The 25,646-nt window shown below is 44.4% G+C and overlaps 1 protein-coding gene across 1 annotated transcript; it reads left to right on the forward strand.

Moving 5' to 3' along the window:
* Positions 1 to 446: 446 nt before the first annotated feature.
* Positions 447 to 25,646, forward strand: LOC132377494 (WD repeat-containing protein 38-like). The gene is made up of 11 exons (XM_059943771.1): positions 447 to 508; positions 1,742 to 1,784; positions 1,983 to 2,197; positions 5,598 to 5,718; positions 6,902 to 7,018; positions 8,664 to 8,761; positions 13,845 to 13,925; positions 16,439 to 16,561; positions 19,124 to 19,273; positions 19,443 to 19,490; positions 24,814 to 25,646. The coding sequence occupies exons 3-11, from the start codon at positions 2,132 to 2,134 to the stop codon at positions 24,919 to 24,921; spliced, it is 912 nt and encodes a 303-aa protein (XP_059799754.1). The 5' UTR covers positions 447 to 508; positions 1,742 to 1,784; positions 1,983 to 2,131; the 3' UTR covers positions 24,922 to 25,646.

Below are 25,646 nucleotides of genomic sequence, written 5' to 3' on the forward strand. Positions count from 1 at the left end.
AAGAGGGGAAGGGAAGAAATACAAGCTGGCAGGTGATAGGTGAGAGCAGGTAGGGGCAAGATGGGTGAGGATGAAGAGAGAAACTGGAGGTGATAGGTGGTAAAGGTCTGAAAAAAGAAGGAATCTGATAGGAGAGGAGAGCAGTCCATGGGAGAAAGATTCAGTTTCATTTATTTATAACACTTAAGTCAAAACATACATAATCATTTGATTAATAGCCAACACAACCTAGGGATGTGATGGAGGCTGTCAGCACACACTCTGCTGCCAACATAGGAGGAGGGTTACCAGAGGGAGGTGGTGGACGGATGAGGAGAGAAGGGGTAAGAGAGTACTTCATTATTCTAACAATGTTTTGGCATGTCTAGAGGTTGCAAAATATTTGATATAAATGCAAACCTTCTATCCTTCAGTTCCAGAAGCAGAGACTTTGGGATACGGTTCTACAGGATTCTATCATCCCCTAGCATCCTCCTGATAGCTGCAGCAAGAGGTGATGTACGTCAAGGTAAAACGTTATTGGGCAGAAAATATCTAGTGTCTTCACCAAAGAATTATAGTCACAGAGCACTACAGCACAAAAGAGGCCCTTCGGCCCATCTAGTCCATGCCAAGCTGTTATTAGCTCTGTTGAACTGCACCTGGACCATAGTCCTCCATATCCCTCCGATCTATGTATTTATCCAAACTTCTCTTAAATGTTGCAATTGAACCCACATCCAGCACTTCCACTGGCAGCTCATTCCACACTCTCACTACCCCCTGAATGAAAAAGTTCCTCCCCAGGTTCTCCTTAAATATTTCAGCTTTCACCCTTAACCCATGACATCTCGTTCTAATCTCACCCATCCTCTGTGGAAAAAAACTTGCTTGCATTTACCCAATCTACAGCCCTCATAACTTTGTAACCCTCTCTAGTCCAGTGTAGCTTTCTCGGTGTTGTTTTCTATGTAGTTCAGTCTAGTTTTTGTACTGTGTCATGTAACACCATGGTCCTGAAAAATGTTGTCTCATTTTTACTATGCACTGTACCAGCAGTTATGGTCGAAATGACAATAAAGTGACTTGACTTGACTTGAAATCTCTCCTCATTCTCCTGTGCTCAAGGGAATAAAGTCCTATTTAACCTTTCCTTATAACTCAAGTCCCACCAGCATCCTTGTAAATTTTCTCTGTACTCTTTCAATCTTATTGATATCTTGCCTGTAGGTAGGTGACCAGAACCTGCACACAATGCTCCAGATTAGGACTCAACAACATCTTCTACAACTTCAACATAACATCCCAACATCTTCTGCATCAGTCCTATAATGTAGCAACCAGAACAGCAGACTATTAATCACAATCGGAATCAGGTTTCTTAACATCGATGTATAACATGAACTTCGTTATTTTACAACAGCAGTACAGTGCAATACATAAAGTACTGTATACTATAAATTACAGTAAGAAATATATAAAATCAAATCGGTAGCACAAAAAGAGATAAAAATGAGGTAGTGTGCATGGGTTCATCGTCCATTCGGAAATCTGATGGCAGTAGGGATGAAGCTGTTACCTGAAACATTGAGTGTGTGCCTTCAGGGTCCCGTCCCTGCTCTCTGACTGTAGTAGTGAGAAGAGGGTATTTCCTGTGTGATGGGGTCCTAAAAGATGAAGCGTCACCTTTCAAAGGTGTCCTTGAGGGTGGGGGGAGGCTTGTGCTAATGGTGGAGCTGGCTGAGTTTATAACTTTCTGCAGGTTTTCCCGATCCTGTGCAGTGGAGCTTTCAGACGGACGAACGGTAAGTCAGAATGGTCTCCACAATACACCTGTAGAGATTTGCTGGAGTCTTTGGTGACATACCAGATCTCCTTAAAATCCTATTAAAATATAGCCACTGGCGAGCCTTTTCTATAATTGCATCAATATTATACTGGGAAGAAGGCAAACCAGTAAATATATTTAATTAGAATAGAAATGAATCTCCTTTTTCTCTTAGCCAGTAGGTTCAGAGTAGCAACCGAAGCTGCTTGGAATCACCGTCCCAACGACCCCGTGCTCTACAGCAGCAACGCACCTGACAAACTCTGCCACTGCTTGACTGCCTGCGGTGAAACTACAGAGTGGTAGGGAAAGAGCCAGCCGACCATGTGGAAGTCACTGGCCTCCTACTTCACCGAGATCTCAGCAAAACGATTTCCCACACATGCAGTGGTAGGCAGCAAAGGGTGTGTTAACCTCGGACCGTGGATAATTTCCGATTTATTGCAGATGGCCAGCTGAAACCCTGTTCTCTGGTTCCGCGTAAGATGGTGTCAGGAGTGCTGAGGGGATAACTTGACGCCTGATCACAGGAGATTCTGCAGATGTAACACACACAAAACGCCGGAGGGACGCAGCAGGCCAGGCAGCGTCTATGAAGGGGAACGCACAGCCGATGTTTCAGCCCAAGAACCTTCTTCACGACTGGAAAGGAAAGGGGCAGAAGCTAGAATGAGAAGGTGGTGGGGGGGGGGAGAGGGGAAAGAGTACAAGCTGGCAGGTGATAGGTGAGACCAGGTGAGGTGGGGAGGTGGGTGGGTGAGGGAGGGGAGAATGAAGTAAGAAGCTGGGAGGCGAGAGATGGAAAAGGTAAAGGGCTGAAGAAGAAGGAATCTGTTAGGAGAAAAGAGTCTCAGCTCAAAACTTTGTTTATTCCTCACCTTTGATGCTGCTTGATTTGCCGAGTTCCTCCAGCTTTTTGTGTGTGTGTTGCTGTGGTAACTGATGAACGTGTTTTGGGAAAGCAGGAGTTTGAATCATTAAAGGTACCAGTTGGCCCCATTTCTGAATCCTTTATGCTGAAACTGGAATGGATCCTTTCAGCACTGGGGGAGAATGCTCGATAGACACATTGTGCCTCTTTGAAAGTAGGCCAATTTAATGGAACATTAGAACATAAGCAGGAAAAGGAGTTGAGTTGAATTGAGCCTACCTCACCATTCAATAAGGAGACTGATGGTTAAGGGGTAATAACTACTCCTGAACCTGGTGGTGTGGGACCTGAGGCTCCTGTACCTCCTGCCTGATGGTAGTACTGAGAGAGAACGTGGCCTGGATGGTAGGATGCTTGATGGTTGTGGGTAATAACTGTTGCTGAAGCTGGTGGTGTGGGACATGAGGCTCCTGTACTTCCTGCCTGATGGTAGTAGTGAGAAGTGAACATGGCCTGGATGGTGGGGTGTTTGATGATGGATATTGATTTCTTGCGGCAGCACTTCATGTACATTCACTTACTGGTGGGGAGGGCTTTGCCTGTGATGGACTGGGCTGTATCCACCACCTTCTGTAGTCTTTTCCCTTCCTGGCCGTCGATGTTCCGTACCAGTCTGTGACACAACCAGTTAGGAGACTCTCCACTGAGCATCTGGAAAAGTCGCAGCCCTCTGAGAGAAGACAGTCTTCCTCATTTCCACCTTAAGCAATGACTCTTATTCTGAAGCCACACCTTCTGCTTGTAGGTTCTCCAATGCGTTCATTATCTACATTGTCAAACCCCCTTTGTAGCTTTTGTGCTGTTCCTCCAGAATCCCACAAGTTAATTTTCATCAATTTCATCCACCTTTTCAATTTAGAACTTCCTTCAGAGGAGTGATTTGCAAATCTCAACAATGGCTTGTGTCAAGGAAGACTACCTCACTTCCCCTCATGGTAATCCATTTGTCTTCCTCCCTCCCAGACAATGCCAAATGAAGTTTAGTAAACCTGGTAAACCTTAAATGCAGCAAATCGGCAACACAGAACAATCTCCAGCTGAGCTCCCAACTAAAATGCAGAACACAAGAGATTCTGCAAATGCTGGGAATCCAGAGTAACACTCACACAAAATGGAATGAAGTGTGAAACTTAGACTTGTTTAGCACCATTCCTAAATTTATTATTCAGACTCCTTCAATACCTCGGTCCAGAACAGGGAGGCAATAGTGGAACTGTATCAAACACGGTTGAAGTCTAAAGGTAGTGAAGTCTGAAGAGCTTCGTTGTTGGGAGAACAATGGAGAGGTTGTTGAGGAGATTTCAGAGGAAGTTACCAGGGCTGGAAGTGACTGGGCTAGACCGGATCTGATTAGACAAGGCTAAGAGGACACATGAAATGACAGGTGTGAATAAAGGGCTTAACATTTGTGTAGGGGCATCAGAGTTCGAAGTTCAGTTCCAGAGTGGTCTTTAAGCAGTTTGTACGTACTACTCATGAACCGTGTAAGTTTCCTCCCACAGTCCAAGAACGTACTGTTGGTAGGTTAATTGGTCAATGTAAATTGACCCATGATTAGGCTTGTGTTGGCACATGGCCTAGAGGATAAGGCATTGGTCTAGTGATCTGAAGGTCACTGGTTCAAGCCTCAGCTGAGGCAGCGTGTTGTGTCCTTGAGCAAGGCACTTAACAACACATTGCTCTGCGACGACACCGGTGCCAAGCTGCTTGGGTCCTAGTGCCCTTCCCTTGGACAACATCGGTGGCGTGGAGAGGAGAAGGCCTGCAGCTTGGGAAACTGCTGGTCTCCCATACAACCCTGCCCAATCCTGCGCCCTGGAAACCTTCCAAGACACAAACTGGTGCCTATAAGATTAGGCTGGGGTTGAATAGGTGGGATGCTGGGTGGCTTGGCTTGTTGGGCCAGAAGGGTCTGTTGTGTGCTGCATCTCTAAATGAAGTAAAAGGACATACCTCCCTTTCTTTAATGGTTCGCTTTATTAGCCACAAGTACATCAAAACATCGAAACATTCAGTGAAATGCATCGTTTGCTTCAATGACCAACTCAGTGCAAGTGTTGCCTTGCTAGCATGCCCACAACTTACTAACACTAGTACTAACGGTAGCTAGCACTAACACAATTTACTAACACTAACACAAACACAATTTACTAACACTAACACAACTCACTAACACTAATGCTAACACAACTCACTAACACTAACACAAACACAATTTACTAACACTAATGCTAACACTAACACAACTCACTAACACTAACCTGTGGTGTGGGAGGAACCCTGAGGAAGGCCACATGGTGACAGGGAGATCAGACAAACCCTTTTACAGACAGCGGCAGGAATTGAACCCCGATCACTGGTGCTGTAAAGCGTTATGCCTCGTTATGGTGCCGTCTCTTTAGCAAGCCGTTAGAATAGTGGGGTAGAAACCTTCACAGTCTGAGGAACATTTTCTTTTCCCAGAGTGGATGGATGGAACACACAGCAAATGCTGGTGGAAGTGATATTGAAATGAATAAACGGTCGATGTTTTGCCCGAGACCCCTGGTCAGGTCTGGAAGGAAGGGGGCGAAGCCAGAGTGAGGGTGGGGGAGGGGAAGGAGTGTAAGATGGGAGGTGATAGGTGGGAAAGGTAAAAGGCTGAAGCAAAGGAATCTGATAGGAGAGGAGAAACACACGCCTCCAACTCCAGGACAGGCCACCTCCAGACCTCCAGTCCTTGGCCCTGGACTGTCAGACTCGTAGATATCAGGCCTTCAAATTCAGACTTTGTCTTTTTGATTAACAAAAAGTATTTCCAGTATTTTCATTAACAGTTGGAAATCCAGAGCCTGCGATGACTTGCTTTGTTTTGTCCAGGTGAATCACTGCTCCACCTCTCACAGTGGGCACCTCCTAATAACCGGTTCCAATGATGGTAACGTTTGTGTCTGGGACATTGGAAGTGGAAAATGTCAAGTTAAAGCAAAAGGGCACAAAGGTAACAGATTTCATCACCTTGTTGACCTTCCTTGCATGTTTACGAGTTGACAGCTCATTTGGTTGCGCTAATTTTAGATCATAAGGTCACAAGATACAGGAGCAGAATTAGGCCATTCAGTCCATCGAATCTGCTCCGCCATTTCATCATGGCTGATCCATATTCCTCTCAGCTCCAATCTCCTGCCTTCTCCCCATATCCCTTCAGGCCCTGACTAATCAAGAATCTATCAATTTCCACTTTATATGTACCCAGTGACTTGGCCTCCACAGCCGTCTGTGGCAATGAATTCCACAGATTCATCACCCTTTGGCTAAAGAAATTCCTTCTCATCTCTGTTCTAAATGGATGTCCCTCTATTCTGATGCTGAGTACCCTGGTCTTAGATTCTTCCACTATAGGAAACATTCTCTCCACATCCACTCTATCGAGGCCTTTCACCATTTGATAGGTTTCCCTCTGAATTCTAGTGAATACAGGCCCAGAACCATCAAATGCTCCTAAAATTAGCGCAACCAAATGAGCTGTCAAGTCAGGTACTTTGCTGAACATATTTTATGTGTTCAGGTTATTTTCCGTCTGGGTGTACCTGCCCTTGCTTGTTTCTCAATGGTTTAATACTCAATTATAATTCTCAGTTCTGCGTTGTGCTGGCCCGATTCCAGTGTTCTAGCCACAGATGGCCGTGGAGGCCAAGTCATTGGGTATATTTAAAACAGAAATGACAGGTTCTTGATTAGTAAGGGCATCAAAGGTTAAGGGCAGCAGAATGAATAATAAATCAGCTGTGATGGAATGGAGGAGCAGATTTTGATGGGCTGAATGGCCCAATTCTACTCTTGTGCCTTATGGATTTATTAACCCAATGGTGAAGAGTTGCTCCATCGTGCTGCCTCTGGTCCTCCCATACCATCCTGTGGGCTTCCAATTCTGCTAAAGCAGGAACCAAACTAGAACCCGTCAGGTTGCACGAACGCCAGAAGCCATTGGAAGCAAATTGGAGCCACTGGGGGGTGAGAAGGGCTGATTCTTTCATTTGCTGTTGCTTTGTTGTGAGATTGGGGTCCTGATTCTGCGTCTGCGGTTGTAACCGATTATTTAAACTCCTACGTTGGATAGCAGAGCGAGGCTGCAAAAAATGAAACCATAGCCAGTGCTATCAACGCTGTTTCTGCTCCAACAGGCCCAGTGAAGGTTTGTGTTTTCTCTGCTGACTCCACCCTCTTCGCCAGTGGGTCGGCCGATTGTACGGTCAGGGTGTGGGACACAGTAAAGGCTCATTGTCTGCACGTTCTCCAAGGTAGGCGAGCACGTCAAACCTCATCCTCTCTCTCGGCTCAGAGCCCGGAACAGGATGTGATAATTTAGCTGGGGCCTAATCATAAGGGATTAGCATAGCTTCCTTGTCTCTGTATCCTTTTCCCCTCTCTCTCCCTTTTCTTCTGTTCCTCACTCTGGCCTCTCAACTGCCTGTCACCTCCCCCTCGTGCCCCTCATCTTTCCCTTTCTCCTATGGTCCACTCTCCTCTCCAGCCCTTTACCTTCCCCACCCACCTGGCTTCACCTGTTCCCCTTCCCCTCCCCCCACCTTTTTTTATTCTGGTATCTTCCCCCTTCCTTTCCTGTCCTTGGCCCGAAACGTCAATTGTTTACTCATCTCCATAGATGCTGACTGACCTGTGAGTTGTTTCATATCCTTTGCCCCTTTAAGTTCAGAGTTCAAAGTAAATTTATTATCAAAGTATGCATGTGTCACCAACTAGTACCCGAGATTCATTTTCTTGCAGGCATTCACAGTAGAACAAAGAAGTACAATAGAACCAATGAAAAACTACTGTACTCAGAAATACTGACAATTTGTGCAAATACACAAATAATGCTTTAAGGTACCAGTGGCCAGGGTTTCAACTGCCTGAGAGGAGCTCGTACATTCTCCCTGTGACAGCATGGGTTTCCTCCGGGTGCTCTGGTTTCCTCCCACATTCCTAAGACGTACTGGTTGGTGGGTTAATTGGTCATTGTGAATTGTCCCGTGATTAGGCGAGGGTTAAATCGGGGTTGCTGGGCTGCATGGCTCGAAGGGTCATGTTGCATCACAATAAAATAAATAAATAAAACTAATAATGATAAATAAACAAACAAACAAGTAGATAAGCAGACAATTGAGTTGTAAAGTCTTTGGAAGTGAATCCAGAGGCTGTGCTCAGTGAAGATATTCACACTTCAAGAAGTCAGACGTAATTTTAAACCAAAATCAGATACAGGTTTCCGTGGCTATCAACAGTCCAGATTCTGGTTAAATGTAATTGGAATTACATTGGAATCACATTGGAATTACAGGCTTCTGGCTTAACATTCATGTTTAGTTAGTTAATTGTGTATAAAATGCAAGGCAAGTAGACAATCGCTTCCTAGGAAACATTCTGTCCAATTCAGGCAGTGTCCGATAGAGGAGAGTTACCAGGAATCTGCCTGGATTAGACACGATGTTCTATTAAGACAGGGTGAGCAAGCTGAGGCTTTTCTTTTTGTGTTGGAGGAGGATGAGAGTGATTTGATAGAGGTGAACAAGAGGATGAGGGTTAGATTGGGTGATAACCAGAGACTTCTTTCCCCAGGGCCAAATTGGCTAATAATGTGAGGGGACTTAATTTTAAGGTGGTTGGAGGAATGTAGAGAGGGAGATGTCAGAGGTGCGTTCTTAACGCAGAGTGATGCCTGCCCGGGGTGGTAGGAGAATAAGGTATATTAGGGACATTTAAGAGATTCCTGGATAGGTACATGGGTGATAGAAAAAAATGGAGAGTTATGTAGGAGGGAAGGGTTAGATTGATCTTAGGGTGGGTTAAAAGGTCAGCACAACATCATGGGCCGAAGGGCCTGTAGTGTTCTATGTTCTATTACTCTCTGACCAGGCCAATAAACTCCCCTATTCTCATTCCTAGTGCACACTAAGAGCGTGGAGACCATCTGCTTCAGCAAGGATTCGAAGCTTCTCGCCTCTGGAAGTTACGACAATAAAGCTGTTCTGTGGGATCTGCAGGTTAGCTGTGCGCCTCCTCATTTTGATCACACTTCCCGTCATTGCAGTCACCACCTCCTGCCTCCACCCCACTCCCTGCCCCGTCATCTGGGCATGTAAAATTGGTGCCCTCCTGGCCTGCAGAAGAATTTGCTGCAGGTCAGATATCGTGAACACAAGAGATTCCTCCAGTGCTGAAAGTCCAGACGAACACACACAAAGTGCTGGAGGAACTCAGCAGGTCAGGCAGCATCTATGGAGGGGAATGAACAGTTGACATTTTGGGCCAAGACCCTTTGTCAGATCAGAAACCAAACGGTCTAATTTTTCGCTGGGACATGACAGCTGATGGGATATTATTCCTTGAGTTAAACCTTATATTTTCCTTTAAAACTCAATCTCAGCAGTTAACTGGAAAGAGTTAAACAGGAGTTAAAGTAACAGTTACTATAACTACACTGACCACAGCATTGAACTAATCACTGAGCCCACATCCTATAGACTCACTTTCAAGGACTCTACACCTCATGTTCTCAGTGTTATTTATTTAATCATTCATCCATTTATTTATTTGTATGTTGATTGTTTTTTTTTGTATTTGTACAGTTTGTCTTGTGCGCATTGGTTGTTTGTCAGTGTTTGTGTGTAGTTTTCATAGATTCTATAGTATTTGTTTGTTCTGCTGTGAATGCCTACAAGAAAATGAATCTCAGGGTAGGATAGTATTTGGCAACATATACATACTTTGATAATAAATTTTGAATTTTGACATAGACCCTTTCCAAGTACCAGGAGTGTTCTTATTGGGGCCACCAAAAGAAGGCACGACAGCGGCTGCACTTAATTAGGAGTTCAAGAAGATTTGGTGTGTCACCAAAGACAATCACAAATTTTCTACAGATTTACCATGGCGAGCATTCTAACTGGCTGCATCACCGTCAGGTAATGGAGGGGTGGGGGGGCCACGGCACAGGATTGGAATAAGATGCAGGAAGTCGTGAAGTCAGTCAGCTCCATCATCAGGGATGCCTTCGAGGAGCGATGCCTTAAAAAGGTGACGTCTATCATTAAGGAACCCCATCACCCTCTTCTCAATGCTACCATCAGGGAGGAGGCTCAGGACACACACTCAACGGTTCAGAAACAGATACTTTCCCCCTTCATCATCAGATTTCTGAAAGGACAATGAACCATGAACACTTCCTAATTACTTCTTTTTCTCTCTTTTTGCACTACTAACTTAATTTAACTTTATTAATTTACTATATATATATTTACTGTAATCTACAATGTTTAATATTATGAATTGCAATGTACTGCTGCTGCAAAAACAACAAATTGCCCGACACATGCCAGTGATAGTAAACCTGTTTCTGAAAACTGGCAGATATTGGGATTTATAGCTCAGGATGCTTATCAGTTAAACTGAGCACCAGAAAATATGTTGAAACCTTGTGATTCTGCAATGAATTTCGACACCTTTAATTTGACCTGTTTAAAATTTACGAATAACAAAAGCAGAAATGCAGGAAACCAGTCAGCAAGTCAGGCAGCGCGTACAAAAAGAGAAACAAAATTAATTTTTCAGGCTGTAGAACCTTTGTCAGATCTCAGTGACTGGTCCATTAAAGGGGGTTTGAACTGAAATCTTAACCCTGTCTCTCTTTCCATCGATAATGAGGAGTTCTGGTGTTTCAGCTATCTACCACCTGCAGTTTCTTTGATTGTCAAAATTAAGAAGGACCTGGTTATTTTCTGAACTTCAGTTTGATGATAAGTATGCAAGTTACAGCAGCAATGCCTTTCTTGCACTTGTGTGGTGAATGGGTACTTTATTGTTTGACTTATGACTGTCTGGGTTAAGCCCATCTCCCCTCCTGCGGCATGGGCAGCTGACAGCAGCTCACCAAGGTTTCGTCTTTGAAGCTTCTGTTGGCGTTTCCGTACCTCTGCGTTTTTACAGGATAGGATTGCTTGACCCATACCCAACCCTCCTCCTCCCACAGCTGGGCTTGGGACGGTCCATGACAGAGTTCATCCACGTTTTGCCAGAAAACCTTTAACAGGTTTCAAATCAAATATATGGGAACGTGGATTTTCTGCACCCCTGTTAAAGAGGTCATTTCTGTTGTTATATACAGCACTTCACCTCCTGTGGCAGTGAAATGTTGTGGAATGAATGCCTGATGGTTTTATTCCTTTGTTTTCAGTCCTACACTATTCCTCTTCTCCACATAGTTACTTTACAGTACAAAAAAGTAATAGAGCTTGAATTGACTCCAGCAATCCACACTAGAGGGCGCTAAAGTTTAACAGAATGAGATGGTGGGGGATCTCTGAAACCAATTGAATTTTAAAAGACCTGGATAGAGTGGATGTGGAGAGGATGTTACAAAAGTGGGGGAGGGGGAGGGGGTCTAGGACCAGAGGGCACAGCCTCAGAGTGCAAGGACGTTTCTTTAGTACAGAGATAAGGAAGAATTTCTTCATCTTAATGGTGGTAAATCTGTAGAATTCATTGCCACAGTCAGTTGTGGTGGCCAAGTCATTGGGTATATTTAAAGCAGAGCTTGATAAGTTTCTTGATTATTAAGTGCTCTAAAGGCTACGTGGAGAAGGCAGGAGTATGATGTAGAGAGGGAAAATAAATTGGCTGTGATTGAATGGTACAGCAGACTTGTTGAGCTAAATGGCCTAATTGAAGGTTCAAAGTTCAAAGCTTAAAGTAAATTTATTATCAAAGTACATATACGTCGCCATATGCAGCCTGAGATTCATATTCTTATGGGAATACTCAATAAATCCATAACAGAATAAAAACCATAATAGGATCAATGTAAGACCACATAAACAAGGGAGTTCAACCAGTGTGCAGAAGACAACAAACTGTGCAAATACAAAAGGAAATAAATGATAATAGTAAATAAATAAGCAATGAATATTGAGAACATGAGATAATGAGTCCTTTGGTTGTAGGAACATTTCAGTGATGGGGCAAGTGAAGTTATCTCTCTTGGTTCAAGAGCCTGATGAGGGGTAATAACTATTTCTGAACCTGGTGGTGTGGGCCCTGAGGCTCCTGATGACAGCAGTGAGAGGAGAGCACAGCCTGGGTGGTGCAGGTCCCTGAAGATGGATGTTGCTTTACTGCGATAATTCTCTATGTAGATGTACTTGGTGGTGGGGAGGGCTTTACCATTGATGGACTGGGCCATATCCACTACTTTTTGTAGGATTTCTGTTCAAGGGCAATGGTGCTTCCATACCAGGCTGTGATGCAGCCAGTCAGTATACTCTCTACCACACATCTATAGAAGTTTTTCAAAGAATTACATGTCATCCAAATTCTATACCTATGTCACACTCTATCCTAGAGGCGCCACGAATTCCACAGATTCATCACTCCATTCTAAAAGAATGGCCCTCTTTTCTGAGCAGTGTGTCCTCTGGGCTTAGACTCTCACATCCTCGCCACGTCCAGGGTATCAAGGCCTTTCACCATTTGATGGGTTTCAATGAGGTCACCTCTCATCCTTCTCAATTCCAGTGAATACAGGCCCAGAGCCATCAAGTGCTCTTCATATGACAAACTATTCAACCCTGGAATCATTTTTGTGAACTTCCTTTGAACCCTCTCAGTTTCAGCACATCCTTTCCCAGATAAGGGGCCCAAACCTGCTCACAATACTCCAAGTGAGGCCTCACCAGTGATTTATAAAATCTCGACATTACATCCTTGCTTTTATATTCTGGTTCTCTTGAAATGAATGCAAAAATTAAGAGTTGATTTGATCCATTAAGGGTTTATATGAGTGATTAAGTTATAGTTCTATTTATTATGTGGAAAGTTGAGATGGTTCCTTATGAGTTTTGTATTTTCAATTGTATTTTATTTGAAACTATAAACAATTGGGTTTGCAACTTGGGGAGTATGGTAGTGTTGGGAGAACAGAGCATAGAACACTACAGGCCCTTTGACCCACAATGTTGTGCTGACCTTTTAACCTACTTTAAGAGCAAGCTAACCCTTCCCAACTACATAGCCTTCTATTACTCTATCACCCCTGTGGTTACCTAAGAATTTCTTAGATGCCCCTAGTTTATCTGCCTTTACCACCACTGTTGGCAGTGCGTTCATGCACCCACCACTCTCTTTGTAAAAATCCTACCTCTGACATCCTTCTATACAATCCTCCAGTTATCTTCATATTATACCCTCTCAAGTTAGCCATTTCCACCTTGGGCACAAGTCTCTGGCTGTCCACGCTTCTCATCTTGTACACCTCTATCAAGTCACCTCTGATCCTCCTTCACTCCAAAGAGAAAAGCCCTAGCTTGCTCAACTTATCCTCATAAGACATGCTCTCTAATTTAAGCAGCATCCTGGTAAATCTCCTCTGTGCCCTCTCTAAGGATTTCTGCATCCTTCCTATAACGAGGCAACCAGAATGGAACACAATATTCCAAGTGTGGTCTAACCAATGTTTTATAGAGCTGTAGCATTACCTCCCGGCTCTTGAACTCAATGCCCAACTAAAGAAGGCCAATGCACCATTTGCCTTCTTAACAATCCCAACAACTTGCGAGGAGAGTGTAAATTTGCTTTTAGAGTCATAGAAACAGGCCCTTCTGCCCATCAAGTCCATGCCAAACCATTTAACCTGCCCAGTCCCATCCCCTGAACCATAGCCTTCCATACCCCTCCCATCCATGTACCTGTCTAAACTTCTCTTAAATGTTGAAATCAAACTCACACCCACCATGTATACTGGCAGCTCATTCCACACTCTCAAGGCTCTCTGAGTAAAGAAGTTTCCTCTCTTGTTCCCCTTAAACTTCTCACCTTTCACTCTCAATGTGATAAAAGTATAAGGAATATTTGTCCTGACAGAAGGTCTCGGGCCAAAACATCAACTGCTTATTCTCATCCGTAGATGCTGCCTGACAGGCTGAGCTCCTCCAGTACATTGTGTATATTGCTCTAGATTTCCAGCATCTGCAGTCCCTCGTGTGTCTAAGGAATATTTGTAGACTTGGTCTTTCACTCCTCCTCAACCAGCAAAGAACTTAAAATATTAAAAGCGTTTTTCTTTATCTTAAACAGTTGGGCCAAGTTGTGAAGATCTTCTCAAAACATCGGAACGTCATCAAAGCCTGTGACTTTTCAAAGAACGGAGAATACTTGGTAACCTGGTTTACTTTAATGGTATAACTCACCATGCTGTCAGTTGTATATAGCCCACTGTAATAAAACACCTGTTAAAGTGGGCAAGGCTGCAAGGAACTTTAAATGTGGTTTAAAAAAAAACAAACATATATGGACGATAAAAAGAACAGGGTGTCACGTTAGCCTAGCGGTTACACAATCGCTTTACAGCATCAGCTGTAAGATTGGGTTTCGCTTCCTGCAGCTGTCTGTAAGGCGCTCGTACAGTCTCCCTGTGACTGTGAGTTTTCTCCGGGCGCTCTGGCTCCTCCCACATTCCAAAGGATGTCCAGGTTAGCGTCAGTAAGTTGTGGAAAGTCTACATTGCAGTCAGAGGTGTGGTGACACTTGCGGGCTGCCCCCAGCATAACCCTCAGACTGTTTTCCGTTGACGTCTTTCATTGAATGCTTTGGTGTACTTGTGACAAGCGAAGCTAATCTGTAATGAATCACTTAGCAGGAACGGAGTTTGAAAATTTGAGCAGACAGATGGGCTCTGATGCATTGAAAGCCAGGGAGAGAACTGGAGGCTTAAGTTGTGAAATTCAGGCACAGTTGAAAATGAATAAACACAAGGGATTCTCCAGATGCTGTAAACAAACAAAAAATACTGGAGGAACTGAGCAGGTCAGGAGGGGAATAAACAGTTGATGTTCTGGGTCAAGACAGTTCATCATGAGTCCGAATGAAGGGTTTCAGCCTGAAACATTGACTATTTGTTCCCAGAGAGACTCTGCATCTGCAGTGTCTGATAGTTGTGAATTGAAGCTGTGTTTGATGTTGAGAGGTGATGAAGGAATAGAGGAACGGTGGGAACACGGAGTATCACAAACACACTGATGAAGGGTCTCGCCCTGTTTACTCTTTTCCCTGGACGCTGCCTGGCCTGCTGAGTTTCTCCAGCATTTTGTGTGTGTTGGTGGGAACATGGAGTTAGGTTACTGTGAAAGTCAAAGCCAAGGCTGAGTTCATTATCATATACACTTGTCGTAAATGCTTGCATGTAGTGCTGGAAGCTGATTACTAATTTTTTTTGCTGTCTTGAGCGGTTTGATCGATGTGACTGGGGCACTTCAGCAAAGAGTGGCCCCGTGACCGGCAGTGGCTAGTGCCCTGGCCCTGAACTGAGCGAGCGGAATGCTGCTGGTCTCCAGTGTTGATGTTTGATTCTCGCTGTGCTGTTCATGCCATTAGTTCTTTTTTTTTATTAGCACTGGGTGTTTGATGATTCCTTGACCGGGTTTCATGGCGTTTCTTTGTTTTCTGGCTGCCTGCGGGAGGAAGAATCTCCAAGCTGTATTCTGTAGACACACTTTGATAATAAATGTACTTTAGATCTTTGAATGGTGTGAAGACAAACTTGCTTGTGGCAGCATCACAGTTAGCAGAGGAACCACTTCAAGCTCTCACCTCACCCCCACTCTCCGGTGCCGAAGAAGGCAAACCAGGAACCATGATTCGGGCAGAGAATTTGTCTCTTTTGAGCAGGACGCTCCCAACTCTTCAAACACCCTTTGCTAGATATCTCCACTTCATCTCTCCCTGGGGCAGAATCAAATGAATTAAGAAATGAAATGAATTAAAAGAGATGAAATAAACAAAGGAATTACATTTTATGAACTTATTTATGGTAATATTTTGGTTTATGCGCTGGGTGTGATACTGTGTTGGGTGACAGTAGTGTAGCGGCAGCACAGTGCTTTACGGGATCAGTGACCTGGGTTCAATTCCTGCCGCTGCTGGAAGCAGTTTGTACGCTCTTCCCGTGACCGTGTGGGTTTCCTCCGGGTGCTCCAGTTTCCTCCCACAGTCCAAAGACACACCGGCTGGTCAGTTAATTGGTCATTGCAAGTTGTCCCAGGATTAAGTCGGGGGTTGCTGGCCAGTGCAGCTCGAAGGGCCTATTCTGTGTGTATCCCAACAAATAAATAAATCTGTTTTGTGGACTGTGGTCGGAGGAACGTTGTTTCATTTGCTTGCAAGGATGTATAGTCAAATGACAAAAAACTTGAACTTGAAAGTTGAAAACCTGGATAAGCCACATTCAAAGACATATATGGTCAGGGCAATGCATGACAAATCTAAAAGGTATTATGAAACTGTTGGTTATCTGATAGTTAAATGCATTCACCAGTGGCCTGGCTTCTGACCAAATCTTCTATTGTAAACAGCCCCAGGTCTAGTTCTTATTGCTGGCAATATTTTATTTAGAGTACAATGCTGAGCAGGCCTTCCCAGGCTAATGAGCTGCACTGCCCAGTAACCCAGCTGTTTAACCCTGCCTACTTACAGTGACCAATTAGCCTAGTAACCGGTACGGCTTTGGACTGTGGGAGGAAACTGGAGCACCCGGAGGAAACCCACACGGTCACAGGGAGGACGTACATACAGAGGAGTCCGGAATTGAACTCTGAGCTCTGACTGCCTGAGCTGTAATAGTCTCGCATCAACCACTACATACCATGGCGTAAGGCATCATTTTCTTTCCACAGGCCACCGGATCCTGGGATTCTACCGTCATCGTGTGGAACATACAAAGTCTGAAACGCAAAAGGACTCTGAAAGGTCATACGAGAAACGTGAGCTGTGTGGCGTTTTCTGGCATCGGGATGCTGGTGAGCAAATCTAGGGTTTGATAAGAAACTAGGGCTTTTCTCAGTGGAGTGACGGAGGATGAGAGGCGACTTGATGGAGGTGCTCAAGGTGATTAGAGGCAGCCCGAGACTTTTCCAGGGTGGAAATTACTAATACGGGGCGGGGGGGGGGGGGGGGGTTTAATGTTAAGGAAATTGGAGGGAATGTCAGAGGTAGGTTCTTCGCTCGAGGGTGGTGGATGAATGGACACCCTTCCAGGGGTAGTGGTGGGACACATTAGGGGCATTTAAGAGACTCTTAGATAGGCAGATAGATGATGGAAAAGTGGAGGGTGATGTAGGGGGGGAGGAGTTGGATTGTTCTTGGAGTAGGTCACAGGGTCGGTACAATGGCATGGGCTGAGCAGCCTGTACGGTGCTGTAATGATCTATGTTCTAAGTGTAGGGACCGAAGGGAGCAGGAGCACCCTCAATGGCCCAGTGACTGGTGTCACAGGGTCCAGCTGGATTCTGGGCTGCAATGCTTCTTTATAATGGGAAGCAAGGCAATTTACTTCCTGCCCCGGAGGATTTACTTTGGGAAGTGAATGCAGGTAAAGCAATGTTGGCTAGTTTGAGCCCTGGTATGAAACTAACTCCCACTGTGTTTCACACGAGGGCTCTCCAAATGAAGTTAATGTGCTATGTCCAAAAGCCTGGCCTAGGATAAGTCTAGAGAAGTTTCTTAAGCACCGAGTTCTGAACACAGTCCAGTCCATCTTGGAAACCAGCCTTCCCTCCACCTGCACTCCCACTGTCACAGGAAAGCAGCCAACGTAATCGTGAGCCCCTCCTATCCTGGTCATTCTCCTCTTTCCCGTTGGGCAGAATCGCAGGTACCGCCTGACTCAAAGGGCACCTTCTTTCTCAGTGTTATCAGATTCTCATACGGACCTCTCACTGGCTAAAAGATAAACTTGATGTCCCAACCTACCTCTTTGTGGCCCCGGCACTTTAATTATACATTAATAGTCAAAGACTGACAAGCAACTAACGGGCGAAAGAAGTCCAAGTGTGTCCCTGCACTGCACTGTCTCTCTAACTACTGTTCTTGTGCTACCTCAGTATAATTACGTACGGTGTGGTCTGACTGGACAGCACCCAAACAAAAGCTTTTCACTTAATAGAATCAGGTTTAATATGTCATGAAATATGTTGTAGAAGTACAGTCCAATACAAGTACAATCTGGTACATAAAACTGTAAATTACAATAATAAATATTTAGAAATTAAATTAAATACATAGTGAAAAAGAGAGGCAAAAAAAAGTGAATTAGTGTTCAGGGGTTGGTTCATTGTCCATTCAGAAATCAGATGGTGGAGGGGAAGAAGCCATTCCTATATGGGGGGCAGGGTTTAAGGGCCGGCACAACATTGTGGGCCGAAGGGCCTGTACTGTGCTGTACTATTCTATGTTCTAAAAAGTTAGGTGTGTGTCTTCAGGATCCTGTATCTCCTCCTTGATGGTAGCAACGAAAGGAGGGCTTGCCCTGGGTGGTGGGGTCCTTAATAACGGACGTCACTTTCTAGAGGCATCAGCTTTAGAAAATGTCTTCGATGGTGGGGAAGCTGGCGATGTAGCCCATGGTGTAGCTGGCTGAATTTGTGACATTCTGCAGCTGTTCTGATCCTGTACAGTGGCTCTCCATGTATCTCAGTACATGAGACAATAATAAGCCAACTCCTTCCATCACTCATTCAGCGTTGTGTGAAGACAAGATTGCTTAGACCACTAGGTTCTTTTTTACAAGGCGGTTTATTTGGAGGAGGGCTGATACCTCAGAGTGTTACAGGACAGGAGGAAGTTTTGGAGACGAGAGGAGGTGAGACCATGGAGAACTGAGAGGTAGGTGGCAGTAGTGTAGGTCAGAGCTCATGAGTGAACGTGTACAGATGTCAGAGGTCCAGGTGAGCTTATTGAGGGTGAAAGATGGCCTATGTTCATGAGTACTTGAAACACCAGGAGGAAGGAGGTGACCACTTGTAATGGTGGCCTAACATGCCCCCTCTATAAATAATCCCTAGGGTTAGAAGCTGGGCAGCACATGGTTTGAGAGATTAAGAGTTAGTTGTTATGAGTTAGTTGGTATGAGAGGTCCATTTAATAACAGCAGAATAGAAGCTGTCTTTGAATCTGAAAGTTGTGCTGTCAGGCTTTAGGCTCTGAGGCACAACCATGACGTTTACTCAGCTCTGCGCTGAACTGAGGCTGCGGCCTGCCCCAGCTCTGGCTTCGTGCCTTCTGTCAAACTTCAGCTCTGAATGCTATTTGCTTACATTTATTATTTTCACGGTTTGTTTTCTCTGCACGCTGGGTGTTGGACTGTCTTTTTTTAATGGGTTCTTCTGGGGCTTCTCTGTTTTGTGGCTGTCTGTGAGGAGACGAAACTCAACGATTGTATAATGTATACACACTTGGTAATAAATGTACTTTGAACTTTGGGGAAGGGGGTGTGAGGAAAATAAAGCAATATTGGGTGGAAAATGTGTCCCACGTTGTTTTAACCAACCATGCCAGATGCATCCCTTCTGATTGTGTCCTAGGCTTCAGGTTCCTGGGATAAGACCGTCCGTGTGTGGGATCCAAAGCGAGGGAGCCTGATCTTTGTCCTGGATAAGCACACTGGGCCAGTGACGGCCCTCTCATTCTCCCTGGATGCAATTCTGCTTGTGACAGCAGCCCAGGACAGAAAGGTATGATCATTGAACAATTTCAACTCTCCCTGTCTGTTTACCCATTATTGCCACTGCACCCCACCCCTCCCACCCCTACTCCCCACTTCAGTTGAAACCGGTCTTTCTGCACTTTAGACAAAATCCAGCAAGCTGTGCCCTGACCCACTCACTTTATCTGCTCCTCTAGATTCTTATTTGGGACTGTGAAAATGGATCCTGTGCGAGAATCCTTGAGGTAACTCCACCCACGATCGTTACTGTATCGCGGTTTCTCACCCTTGGTCAAAGGTCAATTTAGCAAGACCATGATCAAGCAACATCTTTAATTGAGATCTTAATGTTCCGATAGAATCACCAATTCTTGCCGTTTGTCCCCCATCATCCAGGCCATGCTCTCTTCTCATTACGACCATTGGGCAGGAGGTACAAGTTCAAGTTCAAGTTTAATTTTCATTCAACCATACACAAACACCCATGAATACAGCCAAAGGAAACAGTGTTTCTCCAGGACCAGGGTGCAAAACACAGTACCAACAGTCACACACAGCACAAAGCACATATAGCACATATAAGGTGGCAGTAGACATATAGTCACACTAAAAATATATATAATATAGCTCAAGACCTTTTCCTATCTTGATGTAATTACGTATAAGACAATAAATCATAGGAGCTGAATTAATTTATCTAGCCCATCGAGTCTGCTCCGCCATTCAATCATGGCTGATTCTTTTTTTTCTCCTCCTCAACCCCAGTTCCCATCCTTCTCCCTGTAACTTTTGATGCCATGTCCAATCAAGAACCTATCAATCTCTGCCTTAAATACACCCAACGGCCTGGCCTCCACAGCTGCATTTGGCAATAAACTCCACAAATTCACAACCCTTTGGCTAAAGAAATTTCTCCGCATCTCTGTTTTGAAAGGGCGCCCCTCTATCCTGAGGCTGTGCCCTCTTGTCCTAGACTCTCCCACCATGGGAAACATCCTTTCCACACCTAGTCTGTCTAGGCCTTTCAACATTCGAAAGGTTTCAATGAGATTCCCCCTCATCCTTCTGAATTCCAGTGAGTACAGACCCAGAGCTATCAAACATTCCTTATATGATAACTCTTTCATTCCTGGAATCACTCTTCTGAGCCTCCTCTGGACCCTCTCCAATGCCAGCACATCTTTTCTAAGATGAGGGGCCCAAAACTGTTCACAATACTCAAGGTCAGGCCTCGCCAGTGCCTTATCAAGCCTCAGCATCACATCCTTGCTCTTGTATTCTAGACTTCTTGAAATGAATGCCAACATTGCACTTGCCTTCCTCACCACTGACTCAACCTGCAAGTTAACCTTCAGGGTGTTCTGCACAAAGACTCCCAAGTCCCTTTGCATCTCAGATTTTTGGATTTTCTCCCTGTTTAGAAGATAGTCCGCACATTTATTTCTACTACCAAAGTGCATAACCATGCATTTTCCAACATTTGCCACTTTCTTGCCGATTCTCCTAATCTGTCGAAGTCCTTCTGCATCCTACCTGTTTTCTCAACACTACCTGCCCACCACCAATCTTTGTATCACCTGCAAACTTGGCAACAAAGCCATCTATTCCATCATCTAAATCATTGATGAACAGCATAAAAGGAAGTGGTCCCAACACCGACCCCTGTGGAACACCACTAGTCACTGGCAGCCAACCAGAAATGGATCCTTTTATTCCCATTCGCTGCCTCCTACCAATCCGCCAATGCTCTAACCAAGTTAGTAACTTTCCTGTAATATCATGGGCTCTTAACTTGGTAAACAGCATCATGTGTGGCACCTTGTCAAAGGCCTTCTGAAAGTCCAAAAATGCAACATCCACTGCATCCCCTTTATCTATCCTACTCAAAGAATTCCACCAGGGTCATCAGGCAGGATCTTCCCTGAAGGAGACCATGCTGACTTTGTACTATCTTGTCCTGTGTCACCAAGTACTCCATCACCTCATCCTCAACAATTGACTCTAACATCTTCCCAACTTTCCAACCACTGAGGTCAGGCTAACTGGTCTATAATTTCCTCTCTACTGCCTTCCTCCTTTCTTAAAGAGTGAAGTGACATTTGCAATTTTCCAGTCCTCTGGCACCATGCCAGAGTCCAATGATTTTTGAAAGATCATTTCTAATGCCACCACAATCTCTAACACTACCTGTTTTGGAACCCTAGGGTGCTGTTTATCTGGTCCGGGTGACTTATGTGCCTTTAGATCTTGCAACTTTTTGAGCACCTTCTCTCTTGTAATAGTAACTGCACCCACTTCTCTTCCTTCACACACTACAACTTCAGGTATACTGCTAGTAGTAATGAAGACTGACGCAAAATACTCATTTAGTTCAGCAGCCATCTCATTGTCCCCATTATTATTTCTCCTGCCTTATTTTCTAGTGGTCCTGTTGGCATGATCTGTCTTGACGACATGCAAAGCAATAGCTTTTCAGGGTATGAAACATCTCGGCCCGAAACTTTGTCTGTTTACTCTTTTCCATTGATGCTACCTGGCCTGCTAAGTTCCTTCAGCATTTCGTGTGTTACTTTTGCAGCAACTGCAGATTTTCTCATCTTTGCTTTTCACTGTATCTTGGTGCATGTGACAATAATAAGACTCTGTTGACACTTCTTGCAGTCTCAGTGAAGCAGCTGAGACTCTACCCACCCCACCTCAGACATTCTCTCTTCTCCACTCTCCCATCACCAGGTAGAAGATGCACAAGCCCAAAGGCACGTACCACCAATCTCCTGCTGTTCTAAGGCTATTGAATGGTTCCCTTGTACGACAAGATGGAATCTTCACCCTGTTATTCTGGCACTTTACTGTCTCCCTGCGCTGCACCTTCTCTGTAGCTGTTACACTTTAATCTGCATTGTTATTGCAGATTTGATTTGTATAATGATACAATCGTGTAATGATTTGATCTGTATGAACAGTATGCAAGACAAGCTTTTCACTTTTCTCTCAGTTCATGTGACAATGATAAACTCATTCCATTCCATAACTTGGCTATTATCGTCCAATGTCCACGAAACAGTCAGAGTCTTTGTTTGGAATGCTGCCCATACAGATCATTTCATCTCATCAATGCTTCGAGGTAGAATAAGGTAAAACCATAAGACCATAAGATATCGGAGCATCAAGTCTGCTCCGCCAATTCATCATGGCTGATCCATTTCTCTCCCAGCCCCAATCTCCTGTAACCCTTAATGCCCTGACCAATCAAGAATCTATCAACCTCTGCCTTAAATATAAATAAAGATTGTCCTCCACAGCCTCCTGTGGCAATGGATTCCACAGATTCACCACTCTCTGGCTAACGAAATTCCTCCTCATCTCAGTTCTAAAAGGATGCCCCTCTATTCTGAGGTTGTGTCCACTGGTCTTAGACTCTCCCACCATGGGGAACATCCTCTGCACATCCACTCTATCAAAACCTTTCACCATTCAAAAGGGTTCAATGAGGTCACCCCTCATTCTGCTGAATTCCAGTGAACACAGGCCCAGAGCCAACAAACACACTTCATATGACAAGCCATTCAACCCTGGAATCATTTTTGTGAACTTCCTTTGAACCCTCTCAAGTTTCAGCACATCCTTTATTGGGAGCCCAGAACTGCTCACAATACTCACCAGTGTTTTATAAAGTTTTAACATTCCATCCTTGCTTTTATATTCTAGTCTTCTTGAAATGACTGGTAACATTACATTTGCCTTTTTCTCCTCAGTCTCATCCTACAAATTAACTCTAGGGAATCCTGAACAAGGACTTGCAAGTCTCTTTGCACCTCAGTTTTTTTTTGTATTTTCTCCCTATTTAGAAAATAGACAACCCTTTAATTTCTTCTACCAAAGTGCATGACCATACAATTCCCAACACTGTATTCCATCTGCTATTTGTTTGCCCATTCTCCTAATCTGTTTAAAGGTTTCTGTAGCCTCTACTTCCTCAAAACCTATCTTCATATCGCCTGCCAACTTTGCAACAAAGCCATCAATTCCATCATCCAAATCATTGACATATAACATGAAAAGAATTGGTCTCAACACAGACCCCTGTCTAACACCACTAGACACCGGCAGCCAGCCAGCCAGAAAAGGCTCTCTTTATTCCCACTCTGTGCCTCCTGCCAACCAGTCACTGCTTTATCCATGTTACAATCTTTCCTGTAATACCATGGGCTTGTAGCTTGTTAAGCAGCCTCATGTGTGATTTGTCAGGCAAGATTTTTCCTTGAGTAAACAGTGCTGACAACAGCCTGTTGTATCATGTGCCTCCAAGTACCCTGGGATCTCATCCTTAACAATCGACTCCCAGTCACTGATGTTGGATTAACTGGTCTATAATTTCCTTTCTTCTGTCTCTCTCCCTTCTTGAAGGGTGGAGTGACATCTGCAATTTTCCATTCCATTCCAGAATTTAGTGAAACTTGAAAGATCATTACTAATGCCTCCATGATCTCTTCAACCATGTCTTTCCAAACCCTGGGGTGTACACCATCTGGTCCAGGTGACTTATCCAGCTTCAGACCTTTCAGTTTCCTAAGAACTTTCTTCCTTCACACACTTCATGACCCCCAGCAGTAAGAACTTCCATCATACTGCTAGTGCCTTTCACCGTGAAGATTGAGGCAAAATACTTAACCAGTTTGTCCACCATTTTGTTTTCCCTCATTGCTACCTCTCCAGCATCGTTTTCTAGCAGTCCAATATCCACTCTCGCCTCTCTTTTGCACTTTATGTATCTGAAGAAACTTTTGGTATCCTCTTTATTATTAGCTAGTTTACTTTTGTATTCCATTTTTGCCTTCTTGATGACTTTTTTAGTTGCCTTCTGTTGGTTTTTAAAAGCTTCCCAATCCTCTAACTTCCCACTAAATTTTGCTTTATTATATACCCTCCCTTTGGCTTTTATGTTGGCTTTGAGTTCTCTTGTTAGGCATGGTTGTGTCTCTTTCCTTTAGAGTACTCTTCTTCTTTGGGATGTATATACTGTATCCTATTCCAATATACACGGTTCCAAATTGCTTCCAGAAATTCCAGCCATTGCTGCTCTGCCATCATCCCTGCCAGTGTTCACTTACAATCAATTCTGGCCATCTCCTCTCTCTTGTCTCTGTAATTCCCTTCAATCCACTGTAATACCGATACACCTGACTTTAAATTCTCTTTCTCAAATTTTAGGGTGTTTTCCATCATATTATGATCACTCTTCCCTAAGGGTTCTTCTACCTAAAAATATAAGAACGATAACAGAACACAGAAGGAAGTGTTACAGTTACACAGGAAGTGCAGTGCAGAGCCGTGACAAGGTAGATTGTGAGGGCAAGAATCCAATATTAATACCACATGTTCTCAGTTTGTCCATATCCCCCAGAAACTGTCTCCCCAATCCCATCCCACATGGTTTGCTGTCATCAGCAAATGTGACGTTTTTCTCCGCTTGGCTGAGTCATTGATAGAGGTGTTTTCTATCCTGTGACGGACCTCTCCCACCGAAATTGATTTCCCTGAATGACACCCTTTCATTTTCTTCTCCAGGGGAAGCTGGACGTTGTCACCAGTTGCCAGTTTTCTCTTTTTGAGACGCTTCTAATCGCAGGGACCTCTGACGATAGTCTGCTAGCGACGATGCCTACCATCAGATAAAAAGTTAGTTAGAAGCCCCCCCACCTCAGCTCTCAGACCGAAACCTGATTCAGTTACAGGAGTATTTCAACTGTTGGGCTTAAGTTGCAAGGTAACTGTGCTGGCATCTAAATTAAATTGACACGAATGTTTGTAAAATTCAGACGCAAGGACAATGATTAAAAGACATTTGGAGAGTATTGATTGCCTGCCTGGATTAGAGAGTATAAACTATCAGGAGAGGCTGGATGAATTGGGTTGTTTTCTCTGGAGCGTAGTGCAGGAGGCTGAGGGGAGACTCAATATAAGCAGTAAGCTGACTCCATGTTCTTGCCCACTGGTTCCTCTCTCCCTTCACCACCTGTAGCTCATAACTACATCTGTGCTAGGGGGAATTACTAGAGAATCGAGAGATGCTGGAACCTGGAGCAATATGCAAACTACTGGAAAAACGTAGCAGGTCAGGCAGCATCCATGGAAGGACATGGACATTTAGGACCTCAACCCAGAAAGTTGATTTCCATTGTCCATTGGGTTGCACGTTATCATATTGGTCAGCACAACGCTTTACAGTACCAGCGACATGGGTTCAACTCCCCCTGCTGTCTGTAAGCAGTTTGCACCTTCTCCCCGTGACCTTGTGGGTTTCCTCCAGGTGCTCCAGTTTCCTCCCACAGTCCAAAGACGTACCAGTTGGTGGGTTAATTGCTCTTTGTAAATTGTCCCGTGATTAGGCTAGGGTTAAA

Source organism: Hypanus sabinus, chromosome 18 (genome assembly GCF_030144855.1).
Source record: "Hypanus sabinus isolate sHypSab1 chromosome 18, sHypSab1.hap1, whole genome shotgun sequence".
In the NCBI taxonomy this organism is placed as follows: Eukaryota; Metazoa; Chordata; class Chondrichthyes; order Myliobatiformes; family Dasyatidae; genus Hypanus; species Hypanus sabinus.